The sequence below is a fragment of the Gymnoscopelus braueri genome (genome assembly GCF_963280865.1).
Source record: "Gymnoscopelus braueri genome assembly, chromosome: 20".
NCBI lineage: Eukaryota > Metazoa > Chordata > Actinopteri > Myctophiformes > Myctophidae > Gymnoscopelus > Gymnoscopelus braueri.
In genome coordinates this window covers 1465699-1483040 of record NC_137622.1, presented here as the reverse complement: position 1 = coordinate 1483040, position 17342 = coordinate 1465699, and the positions used below count along the sequence as shown (strand labels likewise).

The 17342-nt window shown below is 42.2% G+C and overlaps 2 protein-coding genes across 3 annotated transcripts in view; both read left to right on the top strand.

The window, feature by feature from the left end:
- flt4 (fms related receptor tyrosine kinase 4) overlaps nt 1-17342 on the top strand; it is a 281476-nt gene that overhangs the window by 260483 nt on the left and 3651 nt on the right. The window lies entirely within an intron of this gene.
- neurl1b (neuralized E3 ubiquitin protein ligase 1B) overlaps nt 13923-17342 on the top strand; it is a 33722-nt gene continuing 30302 nt past the window's right edge. Inside the window, 1 exon segment of the mRNA XM_080416379.1 lies at nt 13923-14059. Within this exon segment, the coding sequence (XP_080272505.1) occupies nt 14029-14059 (31 nt within the window). The 5' untranslated portion in view covers nt 13923-14028.

The following is a 17342-nucleotide window of genomic DNA, read 5'->3' as shown; positions in this document are numbered from 1 at the left end:
AAATCACTTGACAACGAGGCAGGCATGCTGACAGCAAAGCCATGAGGCTCGTTAGGCGCGCCCAAGCGAGTGTCTGCACGCGAGCAAGTGTTTTTCGTGCCGAGCAGCACAGTTGGCGAGCCGTGGTGGTCTGGTGGATGGAATAGATCAGTGGTTCCCAACCTTTTCTCCTAGGACCCCCCCCCCCTTCTTACATCTGACAAAAGCTGAGACCCCCGCACGCACACACGCACAACCACTTCATCCCTATAGTACTTCTGGTATGACGAATACCACAGAATAGCTGAAGCACACGTGTGATCTGCTATTTTGGCCATTTTGGCTATTTTTGATTATGACATTTTCAACTATATTCAGTGGATGAAAGCAATTGATTTTGTGCCAAATGTAAAAAATGTTGGACTACCTCCAAACAGACAGCCTCTCACGCTCCCCCTGTAATCTTTGGCAAGGTTTCCACCCAACAGAGACGATATCATTTTTTTAATGACATTTAACACCTGATATTTCTACAATTGCTACAAAACCTGTGGGTATCCATTAATTTTGCAGGTCTGTACCGTGCATGTTCAAATCATGTGTACATTATCGCTGACCATTTTCCACAGCATCCATCATTATTATATCTTTTTTACATTTTGGAAAAACGATTGCCTCGTTAATATTGAGGTGGCCACAATGTTTAGGGGCCTACTCGACCTGTATCTCTTCCTGGGGAACAACATAAAGACATTCAATATTTAAAGATACGCCATCCCAATTGGAGCCACTAGAAGCTAAATGGTACACAAATCCTATGGTCTCTTATGTGGGCGACGTCTGATCTCGCGAACGTCCAATGTTTACTGGCGCTTGATACCTCGAGAGTGTGTTGCTGGGACAGAGAAAGGTCGATAATAAAGTAGATTTCCTCCCGATTTGTCTCTCTGCAAAAATACATTTTAATATGAAAATCTTGGGAAGATTGTGTTGGCTTGTGGCGATCGGGTCCAAATATTTAGTTCAGTGACCATGGGGCTAAAGAATGGTTCAGAAGCTGTGTTCACCAGTGGTGGAAAGTAACTAAGTACATTTACTCAAGTACTGTACTTAAGTTTGAAAAAAATCCAATTTTCAGTACTTCTCAGATGCAAATATTGTACTTTTACTCCACTACAATTATTTGAAAACCTTAGTTACTAGTTACTTTGTAGATTTTGATTATTATTACAAAACATACATTAACCACTTCAGCCCTATATTTTGGCCATTTGAAAATAGCCTCTCAATGTGTCGCATCGTGACACATTGTGAAATGGGACATTCTGCGCAATGAGTACTTTCCACTTTTGCTACTTTAAGTACATTTTGATACCAATACTTTTGTACTTTTACTCAAGTAAATTTTGAATTCCGGACTTTTACTTGTAACAGAGTATTTCTACATTGCAGTATTGATACTTTTATTTAAGTAAACAATTTGAGTACTTTTTCCACCACTGGTGTTCACGTTCACTCTTCCATTGGAAATAATAAACTCCCACCTGCTTCCGGTCTCCACCTACTTCACGCAGATACAGGAAGTAAACCGGAGATGGCGACTTTTTTTTGTCTTGGATAGGATCCTGGGAGAAGGACCCGGTGGGAATGCTGTACTGTAGACGCGCTCCTCTCTGAGTTACATTAACGCTGACTATTTTTATTGCATATTGCGTTTCATCGTCTACGTGAGCAACCTGTTCCTCATAGAGAAGGAGCCATCGCTGGACCCACACTGAGCTTAAGCGGGCAGGTGTTTAAAACTCTTTCGATCTGCTACGAATCAAGGCAATAAAAAGATAGCGGCAACGTAATGAAAACAGATGTGAGGGCATTGCAGGATGGGGGGGGGGGAAGCAGGCCTAGAATATGAGGAGATATATCGGTTTAAGCTTATGTATCGGATATTATTCGACTCTTTTGAAAACATCAGTATAGGTAATTATGTGACCCGACTTTCAACCGGGCGTAACTGTTTTAGAAATAGGTGAAACCGTGTTCAAACGTTTTCAAAACCTTTCCAAAATAGCAGATCAGATTTTAGAATTTGTATTCTTTTTTTATAACTTGAATTACGTTTTTTTCAAATTTATTCGCATATATTTTTGTCAATTTTTGACAAAAACAATCAGTCAACACATGGGTCTCTAGGAAATCGGCTGGCATCGAACCCCAAAAGGTCTGGCTTGCGTTGGGCTTGTGTAGAAGATATACCCATAAAAAAAAACATTGTTCCATGATGAATGTGGCTCATTGTGCTTGGCCTGCCATGGTGCATGTGTGTTTGGTGGAGATGCATGCTTGTGTTCACATAGAGAAGGTGGTACTATGACTCACTGTAACCATTAGATCAGTGACTGGGGGATTGTTGGACCGCTGCCGTTTTACTGATGCTGCTGCTGAGAAGAGAAGAGAGAGACCACCAGATGCACACACGCACACACACACACACACACACACACACACACGCACACACACACACACACACACACACACACACACACACACACACACACACACACACACACACACACACACACACACACACACACACACACACACACACACACACGCACACACAAAACCCTCCCCGGCAGGCCATCTGCTCGGCATTTTCGACTGTGCCTTTTCAATCTTTTTTAAAAGGGAATTTAAAATCCTGCAAATGTAACACTTTGCATTCCAAGGACCAGTCACTCTGCTCCACCGCATGGCAAGCAGTCGCAGCACCCAGGGCCAAGTTTCCCTGAGCATAAACTAGGCAGCTCTCCTCTCGCCTCCTTCCCCTAAAGGAGCGAGTTTCTACTCCTCGTAAAGACCCTCGTTTAGACGGAATGGGGACAACATGCATTATCTGTTTTCGGGCGAAGGCAGTGGTTCTCAAAACATTTTTAATGTCAAGGACTCCCAAATTGATATATATTTGGCCATCTGAAAATATTTTGTGGCAGGGATCTTTTTTGAAAATTGCAGATCTACAAGCTTGTAGATCGGCTATAAAAGAAAAAGCCCATGTATATAGGGTTAAAGTGGTTCAGCTTGTTTTGATGCTATGAACCAATTTTGCTGGGGGCCTCTTAGAACCCCCTCAGGAGCCCTGGGTGTTCCCGGACCCCACTGTGAGAGCCACTGGTCTAAGGAGAAGAAGAACATTTTTTGTTTCCAATCCAAATGGATATAAATAGATGCAGTTTTTTTTTTCACTCTCTCAGTACACAAGACATGGCCTGTTTTCTGTGCCGTTCCCCCCATTCTGAGGCGTGTTTGAGCCTTCGGTCATGCTGTCAGAGCAATCGCACTGACATATCTGTGTTAACAGTGTCCAGAGGTCAGGGACAAGGGCCGTAATGGGTTGTAAAACGGGCTTTGCCTGTGTTATGACAAAAACCCACTTTTTTTTTTTACATTTTGTTTAACATTCCATGGTCCACATACAGACTCTTTGAAGTGTAGCGCGTATGAAGAGCGCTGGTCTCTTGATACTGTGGTACTCAAAGTGGGGTCCAGGGACCCTCTATCAGGGTTCCTTGAGGGGGTTCCAAATGGACCCTCACAGGTCTGTAACTCTGAGAGTGTGCAAATGGAATTGGTTCGTACATTGAACACTCTCAGAGTTATGGGGAAATTTTAAAAAGTTTGAGAACCACTGCCTCAATATTATATGCCATAGGGAGGAGGATTTAGCAGTCACACCTGGCCTGAGTCAAACTAATTAGACTCTGACCTGGGTGTGGCAAACACACCTGTTGTGCATCGATCTAATCGGTCCACACAGGATAAATGAGGGCTGGTTCTTAAGATTGACGGTCTTGACACTTCATACATTCGCCAAGTATGAAGGTGATCGGGTTAATGGTTCTCGAGATATACAAAGGACAGATATACATTTGTACATACAGACATAATTAATATATAACTAGAAGTAATAACTTGTAAGTGTGCGAGCTGCTGATTTAGAAGGTGTTTGTAGAATCGGCCTCGGGTCTTAATGGGTTAAAAAAAGAATCGTTCGTTAATCGTAATCACGGCAAAGGTTTGAAGCGATCATGATACTGATTTGAAGTCCCATCACCCAGCCCTAGGTTGCACTTGTTGCCTTGGCTCTGCATGTGTGTTTACTCTGAGGCCTTGATTGCTCATACTCGCTTCCTGCGTTAATCCCCACCTCATTTGTGGCAGTTATTTCGTTCGTTCTTTCTTTCTTTCCGAGGCGATGAAGGGCGGGCGTGGAGGAATTTCACGTCTGCCTCGCTTTGCCCCCAAAGACTATTCTCACAAGGCTCATATAAGTGACCCACCATATCCTGCGAAAACAAACAACGTCGAGGAGGGACAAAACAAAACGCTTTTGTCTCGGGGCTATAATTAGCCAGAAAGGGGGGGGCCTCCTCGCCCCCACAACAATATTCTCCCACAAGACTTATTTGACCTCAGAGAGAGCATATATGAGATCACATATTATTGCCTTATCGGCATTCAGACATGGCCAGAAGAACTCTGGTACTTACTTATTTTCTCCTCTTCTTTTCTCTTCACTCTTGATTCACTGAGGATAGAGCGGTGAATCAAGAATCAACTTTATTTTCACATCACATGTTTACAGGTGTAAAGAAGTGGGGGGAATTTGTTTTTGCGCAAGGTCCATCATTTTGTTGTTTTTCAGAAATGGAGAAGAAAGAGGACGGGATAGGGAGAGTAGGGAGAAAAATCTAACATGAAAGAAGCATGTCAAATAGGGAACAAAATCAAGATATCTACATACTGTATAATTTTAAATACACAAGACCAGCAGATACAGTATGTACATGAGGTTAAACATAAGGTGCGAAAGTAGTGACACATAGCTGCGGCAGGTGGTTCTCAAAGCTAACCCTAATCCTTGAGGGTGTTCCAGGTGATCCCCAGCAAAATTATTGATACTTAGGAAACACTTTTTCTGTTTTTTTTGGTAAATTAATGCCCTACTTGATCATACTACAGCGTGCGTCACACAAAAGCATCAAAAGCTTTCGCTACTTTTGAATTGGAATCCTGAAAAGTAACAGATTTGGACATAATGAGCCCCCCGACAGAGACGAAATGGTCCATAACAGGTCTGTGTAACTCGGAGAGTGTAGAAACGGAACCAACATTTGCTCTCTCAGAGTTATGGGGGGTCCGTGCCCTAATGCATTCCAAAGAAACTGGGGGTCCTTGAACCACTGAGGATAGGGAGAACCTGGCGTCAGCCGATCAGCCCCATCATGCGCTTTTTGTTGATTCTAATATTTTTGCCCTCCTCTAGCGTCATTGTTGTACATACTTAGCATTTCCTTTTGCACACGGCCACACCCACCACAATGGGCTGGTTGTCATGCCGATTGCTTTTCTTATCTGCAAGCTTCTCTCTAAAGCAGTCGACCATCTTTACAGCAGTGGACGTGGTTCCCAAACAATGGGTTGGGACCCATCTTTGGGTCGAGGACCCAAAGACAAAAATCCATAAATAAAAATGTAATTCTTTTTTTCAATAAATAGATGCCACGCGTAACGCGTGTGAGCTTAGATCGATTATTTTCGGTGTTAAATAGGGCATAAGTGGTTAATAATTCATACTGTATTTTTAAGTTTGGGTCCAAGGGAGACACCACATTTATCTTGAGGGTCTCTGAAAAGTTAGAGGACCCCTGGTATACAGTTATGTCTCTCACCCACCCGCGGGGGCTTCTGTAGCGCCCCGGACAGGCCTCTTTAGTTAAGTTTAGCCAGAGAGACCCCTGCCCTGGTCTTCCCCTTCCCTGCTTGGTCTCTCTCCCAGGCAGGCAGAGCACATCATGGACACGGTCCCCTTGCAAACAAGCCCCGCAGGGCTAGGGCCGAGGCTCCTGAGAGAGCTGGCTGCTGTGTTTTGGTTCAGAAGGCAGGAAACAGCTTGTGAGAGGAGCTCACAGTGGTCAAGGGTGTGTGGGAGGAGGGGGGTCGGGGGTGGGGGGGGCTGGGAAAAGGGGGATTTCCTCATATCGTTGCTGTCTGGCTGCAACCTCGTATCTCCATATTTCAACTTTTTGTGTATTTTTTTGTGTCTTTTCATAAATTAATGCCCTACTTCATTGGTTCCCAAAGACCCCCAGGGGTCCTTGGGGGGGGGGGGGGGTACCAGGGGGTCCCCAGCTAAACTAGTTAATATAGCGTCACAATCATTTTAACCACTTTCACCATATTTTGTACTTTGGCTATTCAAAAATAGCAGATCTACAAGCTCATAGCGCGGCACCGAGTGCCGCGCTATGAGCTTGTAGATCTGCTATTTTTGAAAAATCCCTGGCACAAAAATGTTTTTTTTGAGACAGTGGGTCCGCTAGCCAAAAAAAAAACCCATCATTTTGGGGGTCCTTGGCATGAAAACGTTTGAGAACCACTGCCCTACTTCATCATACAGTACACGTGTTGCACAAAAGTAGTGAAAATAGAAGATCTACAAGAGGTTTGGACATATGAGGTTTCCGCCCGACAGCAACGATATGGGGCTGGGACACTTTTCAAAAGTATTGCCCATGTTTACATTCTGCTGGTTGGAGCTCTATGACAGTGGTTCTCAAACCTTTTCATGTCAAGGACCCCCAAATTGATATGTATTTGGCCGCGGACCCCCATCTGAAAATGTTTTGTGCCAGGTACCCCCAGAAGAAAAGATTTATGTTAAAGAAAACTAGTTAATTTAATTATAGTTAATTATTCAAAAGTTTCCAAACATTTTCGATATTTTTCAAAAATGTTCAAAAATAGCAGATGTACAGCACAAGCTCGCAGCATCTGCATAAAATAATCGATTAATAATCAATCAATCCCCATTTTGGGTATGTCATTATTGACATATGTCATTATTGACCTACCCAACATTTTCAAAACATTGAAAAACTTTCCAAAATAGTAATTAAAAAAAAAAGCTGATCCAAGCTCATAGAGAGTAATATTTTAGCATTTTAGACACCGTTGTGCAAGGACGTATAAAATAAATAGGGCTTAAGTGGTTAATCAATCAGTTAAAACATTTAAAAAAACGCGCTTCTCGGTTATTCGATTGATCGAAAAAAAGTTAACAATAATTCTGTCGATCCTACTAAGAACGTGTGTTTGTAAAGATACAGTTTAGTGTACACTCATGCATTTGGCCAGGCCCTTGATTATGCGGAGACTGGATTAGAATGGTCAAACTGGTCAAACTGGTCAGATCGGGCTTGAAGACTGGTCTATAGCCCCAGCAGGGCGACTCAGGAATGCATAAATGTAACATCCTACATGCCAAATTGCCAATCAATCAGTCAACATTGCAAGGCTGATAGACGTACATAGCTTGAGGAACCGAATATAACATGGCGCCACTTCTCCATTGAACTCAATGGACGCCGCCCTGATCTTTTCTGTCGGCCTATTACTGTGAATGGTGTCCCCAAGCTGGATAGGCCAAAGAGAACTGTCGGCGAGTTGTTGTTAATTTGTAGATTTGTTCTATTTTTTTGTCGTTGCAAACAACACCATGCGCACTATACGGCATTGGTCCTCAAAAGTGAGGTCAAAATTAATTCATAATATTTTACAGCAGTTTGACCCCTTTAACCGGATCATATGAAAATAGCCGATCTACAAGTTCACACGAGACGCTTCGTGAGCGTGTAGATCTGCTGTTTAAAAGAAAATATCTTGACAAAAGAAATTGACATATTTTGGAAACATTTTAACAACACAAATCTTGTATGGAGGATCCCCCACTTGAAATATTTTCAAATGGGGGGGGGGGGGGGGGGGGGGGGGGGTCCATGGTCAAATACACACATATTAATTTGAAGGGGGTCCTTGACATGAAAATGTTTGAAAACCATGCACTATAATACAGTACATATACACATGAGGCTTTATTTACTGTCTGTGTCTTTAAAGCCAAGTCGTGCAGAGAGAGGAGAGACCATACTAGAGAAGGGACGGAGCAGCTGTAAAGTAACTAAGTACATTTACTGAAGTACTGTACTTTTTTAGTACAATTTTGAGGTACTTTTACTTTACTGCAGTATTTCCAAATGTCAGTACTTTTACTTCTACTACACTACATCTCAGAGGCAAATATTATATTTTTACTTCACTACTATTATTTGAAAACTTGAATTACAAGTTACTTTATAGATTTTGATTATTATTACAAAACATACATTGTAGATCTGCTTGTAGATCTGCTATTGTCAAAAGATGTTTATACATTTGAAAAATTCTGCATAACGAGTACATAATCAAAGTACATTTTGACACCAATACTTTTGTACTTTTACTCAAGTACATTTTGAATTCCTGACTTTTATTTGGAACAGGGTATTTCCCACATTGCAGTATTGATACTTTTACTGAACATTTGAGTACTTTTTTTCCACCACTGGGAAGGAGGGGAGTGGGGGGGGGGGTCTCTCTACTCTCTACTCTCTACTGTAGCTCTGCTGTGCACCAGACAGGCAGCCTGCATGCAGTACAGAGCTGCTGCAGAGATAACAGGGACAGACAGCAGTGTGTGGCTGATCGCTTCATGCGAGGAGCTCTACCAATTAACTAAAACACACACACAACCGCGATCAGTGGCTTCAATAATACCCGGGCTCGAAAAGGGCAAGAATAACATAATAGATCCACTCGCTCATCAAGCAGAACTGAAGGAATTCAGGGGGGGCGGGGGGGATCAATGGAAGGACAGAAGAGCCATATTATTATTATCAACACACACGGGATTATTAACTCGTCAACCGGTGAGAGGAGGAGGAATCGCTGGATGTAATAATGGGCAACACGTCACCTAAACCTTTAATAGGTAAGAAATAAGAGATATTTAAGATGATCACTTGTGACAGCTTAACATGATCGCTTACACGAGGGGTTTATATGGGTCTGTTTGAGAGCGTGCATGTATTTAAACCCGAGAGATTGTGCTTTTTTATTTGGCACGCGTGGATCACTATATGGATCGTCCTAGTTTTTGGCGACTTGTGGTGGATCAGTGGTTCTTAAACTTTTTCATGTCAAGGACCTCCAAACTATGTATTTGGCCGCGGACCGCCATCTCAAAATATTGTGTTCCAGGGACCCCCAGAAGCAAAGATTTGAGTTACAAATGTTCGTTTAAAAAAATATGTATTCAAAATGTTCACGATTTTTCCAGAATAGCAGATCTACAAGCTCGTAGCGCTGAGCTTGTAGATCTGCTATTTTTGAATAGCCCAAAGTATAAAACATGGTTAAAAAGTGGCTCAAATGATTGTGCTATATTAACACATTTTTGCTGGTATCGTCCCATGGACCCCTGGGGGGGTCCCCGGACCCCACTTTGAGAACCAATGATGTGTGGATCACGCTGGATCATGGCGTAGCCATTGGATCCAATATGTGACAATATATCAGGGCTAATAGGCATCATCAATGTTCCTCTGCAGACACACTGACGCGCACAATGCGCTCCGTGCGTAATTCTGCACAAACAAGTGTTATTTAGAACAGTGGTTCGCAAGCTTTTTCATGTCAAGGACCCCCAAAATGATTTGGCCGCGGACCCCCATCTGAAAATATTTTGTGGGACCCCCCCAGAAGCAAATATTTGAGTCCCAAATGTTTTCACGATTTTTCAAAAAATGCTGATCTACAAGCTCATAGCGCTTGATATGAACTTGTAGATCTGCTATTTTTGAATAGCCAAAGTATAAAATATGGATAAAGGGGTTAAAATGATTGTGACGCTTTATTAACACATTTAGCTGGGGACCCCCTGGTACCCCCCCAGGACCCCTGGGGGTCCCCGGACCCCACTTTGTGAACCAATGATGTAGAACATACTGGTTCTCAAACTTTAACATTTCAAGGACCTCCCTCAACTCTGGCAGAACGAGACCAAATGCAGTGATGGGAAAAGTACTACATTTTTTACTTAAGTAAAAGTATCAATACTGCAAAGTAGAAATAGGCTTCTCTGTTACAAGTGAACGTCTGGCATTCAAACTGTACTTGAGTAAAAGTACAAAAGTACCGCTTGGCTGCGGACCCCCATCTGAAAACTATTTTGTTTCAAAGATATTCAACATTTTGTACTTTTTTGTTTTGGTCAAGACGGTTTGAAAATAACAGAGATACAAGCTCACACGGCGTAGCATTGCGACATTGTGAATAGGCGTTGTATGTATAGGGTTGTAGATATATATATATACCTAGGGACCGGGTTAAACTGGTTTTGATGCTACAGTATATAACACATTTAGCTGGGTACCCCCCTGGAACCCCGTCAAGGACCCCTTGGGGTCCCCGGACCCCACTCTGAGAACCACTGACCCCTGACCCCTGACCCCTGACCACTGACCACTGACCCCCCCCCCCCCCCCGGGGGGGGGGGGGGGGGGGTCCATGGTCAAATACACACATATTAATTTGAAGGGGGTCCTTGACATGAAAATGTTTGAAAACCATGCACTATAATACAGTACATATACACATGAGGCTTTATTTACTGTCTGTGTCTTTAAAGCCAAGTCGTGCAGAGAGAGGAGAGACCATACTAGAGAAGGGACGGAGCAGCTGTAAAGTAACTAAGTACATTTACTGAAGTACTGTACTTTTTTAGTACAATTTTGAGGTACTTTTACTTTACTGCAGTATTTCCAAATGTCAGTACTTTTACTTCTACTACACTACATCTCAGAGGCAAATATTATATTTTTACTTCACTACTATTATTTGAAAACTTGAATTACAAGTTACTTTATAGATTTTGATTATTATTACAAAACATACATTGTAGATCTGCTTGTAGATCTGCTATTGTCAAAAGATGTTTATACATTTGAAAAATTCTGCATAACGAGTACATAATCAAAGTACATTTTGACACCAATACTTTTGTACTTTTACTCAAGTACATTTTGAATTCCTGACTTTTATTTGGAACAGGGTATTTCCCACATTGCAGTATTGATACTTTTACTGAACATTTGAGTACTTTTTTTCCACCACTGGGAAGGAGGGGAGTGGGGGGGGGGGTCTCTCTACTCTCTACTCTCTACTGTAGCTCTGCTGTGCACCAGACAGGCAGCCTGCATGCAGTACAGAGCTGCTGCAGAGATAACAGGGACAGACAGCAGTGTGTGGCTGATCGCTTCATGCGAGGAGCTCTACCAATTAACTAAAACACACACACAACCGCGATCAGTGGCTTCAATAATACCCGGGCTCGAAAAGGGCAAGAATAACATAATAGATCCACTCGCTCATCAAGCAGAACTGAAGGAATTCAGGGGGGGCGGGGGGGATCAATGGAAGGACAGAAGAGCCATATTATTATTATCAACACACACGGGATTATTAACTCGTCAACCGGTGAGAGGAGGAGGAATCGCTGGATGTAATAATGGGCAACACGTCACCTAAACCTTTAATAGGTAAGAAATAAGAGATATTTAAGATGATCACTTGTGACAGCTTAACATGATCGCTTACACGAGGGGTTTATATGGGTCTGTTTGAGAGCGTGCATGTATTTAAACCCGAGAGATTGTGCTTTTTTATTTGGCACGCGTGGATCACTATATGGATCGTCCTAGTTTTTGGCGACTTGTGGTGGATCAGTGGTTCTTAAACTTTTTCATGTCAAGGACCTCCAAACTATGTATTTGGCCGCGGACCGCCATCTCAAAATATTGTGTTCCAGGGACCCCCAGAAGCAAAGATTTGAGTTACAAATGTTCGTTTAAAAAAATATGTATTCAAAATGTTCACGATTTTTCCAGAATAGCAGATCTACAAGCTCGTAGCGCTGAGCTTGTAGATCTGCTATTTTTGAATAGCCCAAAGTATAAAACATGGTTAAAAAGTGGCTCAAATGATTGTGCTATATTAACACATTTTTGCTGGTATCGTCCCATGGACCCCTGGGGGGGTCCCCGGACCCCACTTTGAGAACCAATGATGTGTGGATCACGCTGGATCATGGCGTAGCCATTGGATCCAATATGTGACAATATATCAGGGCTAATAGGCATCATCAATGTTCCTCTGCAGACACACTGACGCGCACAATGCGCTCCGTGCGTAATTCTGCACAAACAAGTGTTATTTAGAACAGTGGTTCGCAAGCTTTTTCATGTCAAGGACCCCCAAAATGATTTGGCCGCGGACCCCCATCTGAAAATATTTTGTGGGACCCCCCCAGAAGCAAATATTTGAGTCCCAAATGTTTTCACGATTTTTCAAAAAATGCTGATCTACAAGCTCATAGCGCTTGATATGAACTTGTAGATCTGCTATTTTTGAATAGCCAAAGTATAAAATATGGATAAAGGGGTTAAAATGATTGTGACGCTTTATTAACACATTTAGCTGGGGACCCCCTGGTACCCCCCCAGGACCCCTGGGGGTCCCCGGACCCCACTTTGTGAACCAATGATGTAGAACATACTGGTTCTCAAACTTTAACATTTCAAGGACCTCCCTCAACTCTGGCAGAACGAGACCAAATGCAGTGATGGGAAAAGTACTACATTTTTTACTTAAGTAAAAGTATCAATACTGCAAAGTAGAAATAGGCTTCTCTGTTACAAGTGAACGTCTGGCATTCAAACTGTACTTGAGTAAAAGTACAAAAGTACCGCTTGGCTGCGGACCCCCATCTGAAAACTATTTTGTTTCAAAGATATTCAACATTTTGTACTTTTTTGTTTTGGTCAAGACGGTTTGAAAATAACAGAGATACAAGCTCACACGGCGTAGCATTGCGACATTGTGAATAGGCGTTGTATGTATAGGGTTGTAGATATATATATATACCTAGGGACCGGGTTAAACTGGTTTTGATGCTACAGTATATAACACATTTAGCTGGGTACCCCCCTGGAACCCCGTCAAGGACCCCTTGGGGTCCCCGGACCCCACTCTGAGAACCACTGACCCCTGACCCCTGACCCCTGACCACTGACCACTGACCCCCCCCCCCCCCCCGGGGGGGGGGGGGGGGGGTCCATGGTCAAATACACACATATTAATTTGAAGGGGGTCCTTGACATGAAAATGTTTGAAAACCATGCACTATAATACAGTACATATACACATGAGGCTTTATTTACTGTCTGTGTCTTTAAAGCCAAGTCGTGCAGAGAGAGGAGAGACCATACTAGAGAAGGGACGGAGCAGCTGTAAAGTAACTAAGTACATTTACTGAAGTACTGTACTTTTTTAGTACAATTTTGAGGTACTTTTACTTTACTGCAGTATTTCCAAATGTCAGTACTTTTACTTCTACTACACTACATCTCAGAGGCAAATATTATATTTTTACTTCACTACTATTATTTGAAAACTTGAATTACAAGTTACTTTATAGATTTTGATTATTATTACAAAACATACATTGTAGATCTGCTTGTAGATCTGCTATTGTCAAAAGATGTTTATACATTTGAAAAATTCTGCATAACGAGTACATAATCAAAGTACATTTTGACACCAATACTTTTGTACTTTTACTCAAGTACATTTTGAATTCCTGACTTTTATTTGGAACAGGGTATTTCCCACATTGCAGTATTGATACTTTTACTGAACATTTGAGTACTTTTTTTCCACCACTGGGAAGGAGGGGAGTGGGGGGGGGGTCTCTCTACTCTCTACTCTCTACTGTAGCTCTGCTGTGCACCAGACAGGCAGCCTGCATGCAGTACAGAGCTGCTGCAGAGATAACAGGGACAGACAGCAGTGTGTGGCTGATCGCTTCATGCGAGGAGCTCTACCAATTAACTAAAACACACACACAACCGCGATCAGTGGCTTCAATAATACCCGGGCTCGAAAAGGGCAAGAATAACATAATAGATCCACTCGCTCATCAAGCAGAACTGAAGGAATTCAGGGGGGGCGGGGGGGATCAATGGAAGGACAGAAGAGCCATATTATTATTATCAACACACACGGGATTATTAACTCGTCAACCGGTGAGAGGAGGAGGAATCGCTGGATGTAATAATGGGCAACACGTCACCTAAACCTTTAATAGGTAAGAAATAAGAGATATTTAAGATGATCACTTGTGACAGCTTAACATGATCGCTTACACGAGGGGTTTATATGGGTCTGTTTGAGAGCGTGCATGTATTTAAACCCGAGAGATTGTGCTTTTTTATTTGGCACGCGTGGATCACTATATGGATCGTCCTAGTTTTTGGCGACTTGTGGTGGATCAGTGGTTCTTAAACTTTTTCATGTCAAGGACCTCCAAACTATGTATTTGGCCGCGGACCGCCATCTCAAAATATTGTGTTCCAGGGACCCCCAGAAGCAAAGATTTGAGTTACAAATGTTCGTTTAAAAAAATATGTATTCAAAATGTTCACGATTTTTCCAGAATAGCAGATCTACAAGCTCGTAGCGCTGAGCTTGTAGATCTGCTATTTTTGAATAGCCCAAAGTATAAAACATGGTTAAAAAGTGGCTCAAATGATTGTGCTATATTAACACATTTTTGCTGGTATCGTCCCATGGACCCCTGGGGGGGTCCCCGGACCCCACTTTGAGAACCAATGATGTGTGGATCACGCTGGATCATGGCGTAGCCATTGGATCCAATATGTGACAATATATCAGGGCTAATAGGCATCATCAATGTTCCTCTGCAGACACACTGACGCGCACAATGCGCTCCGTGCGTAATTCTGCACAAACAAGTGTTATTTAGAACAGTGGTTCGCAAGCTTTTTCATGTCAAGGACCCCCAAAATGATTTGGCCGCGGACCCCCATCTGAAAATATTTTGTGGGACCCCCCCAGAAGCAAATATTTGAGTCCCAAATGTTTTCACGATTTTTCAAAAAATGCTGATCTACAAGCTCATAGCGCTTGATATGAACTTGTAGATCTGCTATTTTTGAATAGCCAAAGTATAAAATATGGATAAAGGGGTTAAAATGATTGTGACGCTTTATTAACACATTTAGCTGGGGACCCCCTGGTACCCCCCCAGGACCCCTGGGGGTCCCCGGACCCCACTTTGTGAACCAATGATGTAGAACATACTGGTTCTCAAACTTTAACATTTCAAGGACCTCCCTCAACTCTGGCAGAACGAGACCAAATGCAGTGATGGGAAAAGTACTACATTTTTTACTTAAGTAAAAGTATCAATACTGCAAAGTAGAAATAGGCTTCTCTGTTACAAGTGAACGTCTGGCATTCAAACTGTACTTGAGTAAAAGTACAAAAGTACCACTTGGCTGCGGACCCCCATCTGAAAACTATTTTGTTTCAAAGATATTCAACATTTTGTACTTTTTTGTTTTGGTCAAGACGGTTTGAAAATAACAGAGATACAAGCTCACACGGCGTAGCATTGCGACATTGTGAATAGGCGTTGTATGTATAGGGTTGTAGATATATATATATACCTAGGGACCGGGTTAAACTGGTTTTGATGCTACAGTATATAACACATTTAGCTGGGTACCCCCCTGGAACCCCGTCAAGGACCCCTTGGGGTCCCCGGACCCCACTCTGAGAACCACTGATTTAGAAGTGCTTCTTTTTGAAACCTCCTCATGTTTGTTTGTGACAGGAATGAGGCCAGTTTAGGATTTGCTAAATAATGCAGGACAGTTGGGTTTGTCTTTGATTGATTAATTGATTGATTGATTGAATAGCCTACTTTATTAGTCAAAAAAATGTAAACAGCACGATGGTACAGTAAATAATTTAGGCTAAAAGCATAACACATAACACAAAAAAGTCCTGGGAACTTGTTTCCATTGTGGTGCTGTTTTTATCAACTACTTGTTTTGACTCAGTTATTATGGTGATGCGCGTGAAGCTTGTAGATCTGTTTTTTTTTAAATAGCCAAAGACATCTTAAAATGACAGAGATGCGTTCCCGGTCTCGATGGGTTAAACAAACAATTAAGAAAGATAATTGAATTATTGAACGTGGTCCTGGCATGTCATCCATAACCCATTTAGTATGGTACATTTATCTCGGGCTGGTAGATGACGTATAGCCTGTATTTTTTACATCCAACAAGATGATTCAGTTATGCTGGATCTAATAAGGCTACTTTGAAACATTTGTTTTTCCTCACAAGCCTATAAATTGCTATTAGAGCAACTCTAATGATATAACGTCATTGTGACGGCTTTATTGCATTAATATACAGTGGTTGTGAAAACCTTTTCATGTCTCGGACCCACAAATTAACATGTATTTGGCCGCGGACCCCCATCTGAAAAGTTTGAGTCCAAGGCCCCCATACAAGATTTGTTTTGTTATAATGTTTCAGAAATATTCCAGTTGTACCCAATTTCTGTTTTCAAAATGTCTTGGAAAAAAAGCAGCTCTTTAGAGCTTGTAGATTGGGTATTTTCAAATATTTGATGTATATAAACGAATGTTGATGTTTACTAATTTAGCTGGGGACCACCTGGAACCCTCACTTTGATGAACCCATTAAGACCGGGAAAGTATCTGTGTCATTTTAGATTTCTCTGGGCTATTCAAAAATAGCAGATCTACAAGCTCATAGCGTGGCACCGAGTGCCGCGCTATGAGCTTGTGGATGTGCTATTTTTAGAAAAATCGTGACAATTTGTGCAAATCTTTGAATATATATATATTTTAAAGCGAACATTTGTAACTCAAATCTTTGCTTCTCAGGGGGTCCCTGGAACAAAATATTTTTGAGATGGGCATCCGCGGCCAATATACATATCATTTTGGGTGGTCCTTGACATGAAAAGGTTTTGAGCAACACTGATATTGTAACATTAGGATTTTAGGAGACATTTGTAGAATCGTATCTCAGGTCTTTATGGGTTAATATATAATTAGTATAACTCTTTAATTGAATATGACTGACTGGCAGGCAGCTTAACCACCACCCGCATTGTGTGGGACTGGGTGAAGGATGTGTGCTGGAGTGGACACACACGCACACACACACACACACACACACACACACACACACACACACACACACACACACACACACACACACACACACACACACACACACACACACACACACACACACAGTGGACACTGAGGAGGGACGGAGGGTTTGGCAAGGCTTGGCTCCCATGCAGTGCTATAGTTGTGTGTGTACACTCCATCAACTGTGGAACAATCGCCTATCAAACCTATTAGCCCTGTATTAGAGAGCTGTGTATAATGTAGTGCAGGGTGGTTCTGGCCCTGATTCATGTAGTATCTACTGTGTGTGTGTGTGTGTGTGTGTGTGTGTGTGTGTGTGTGTGTGTGTGTGTGTGTGTGTGTGTGTGTGTGTGTGTGTGTGTGTGTG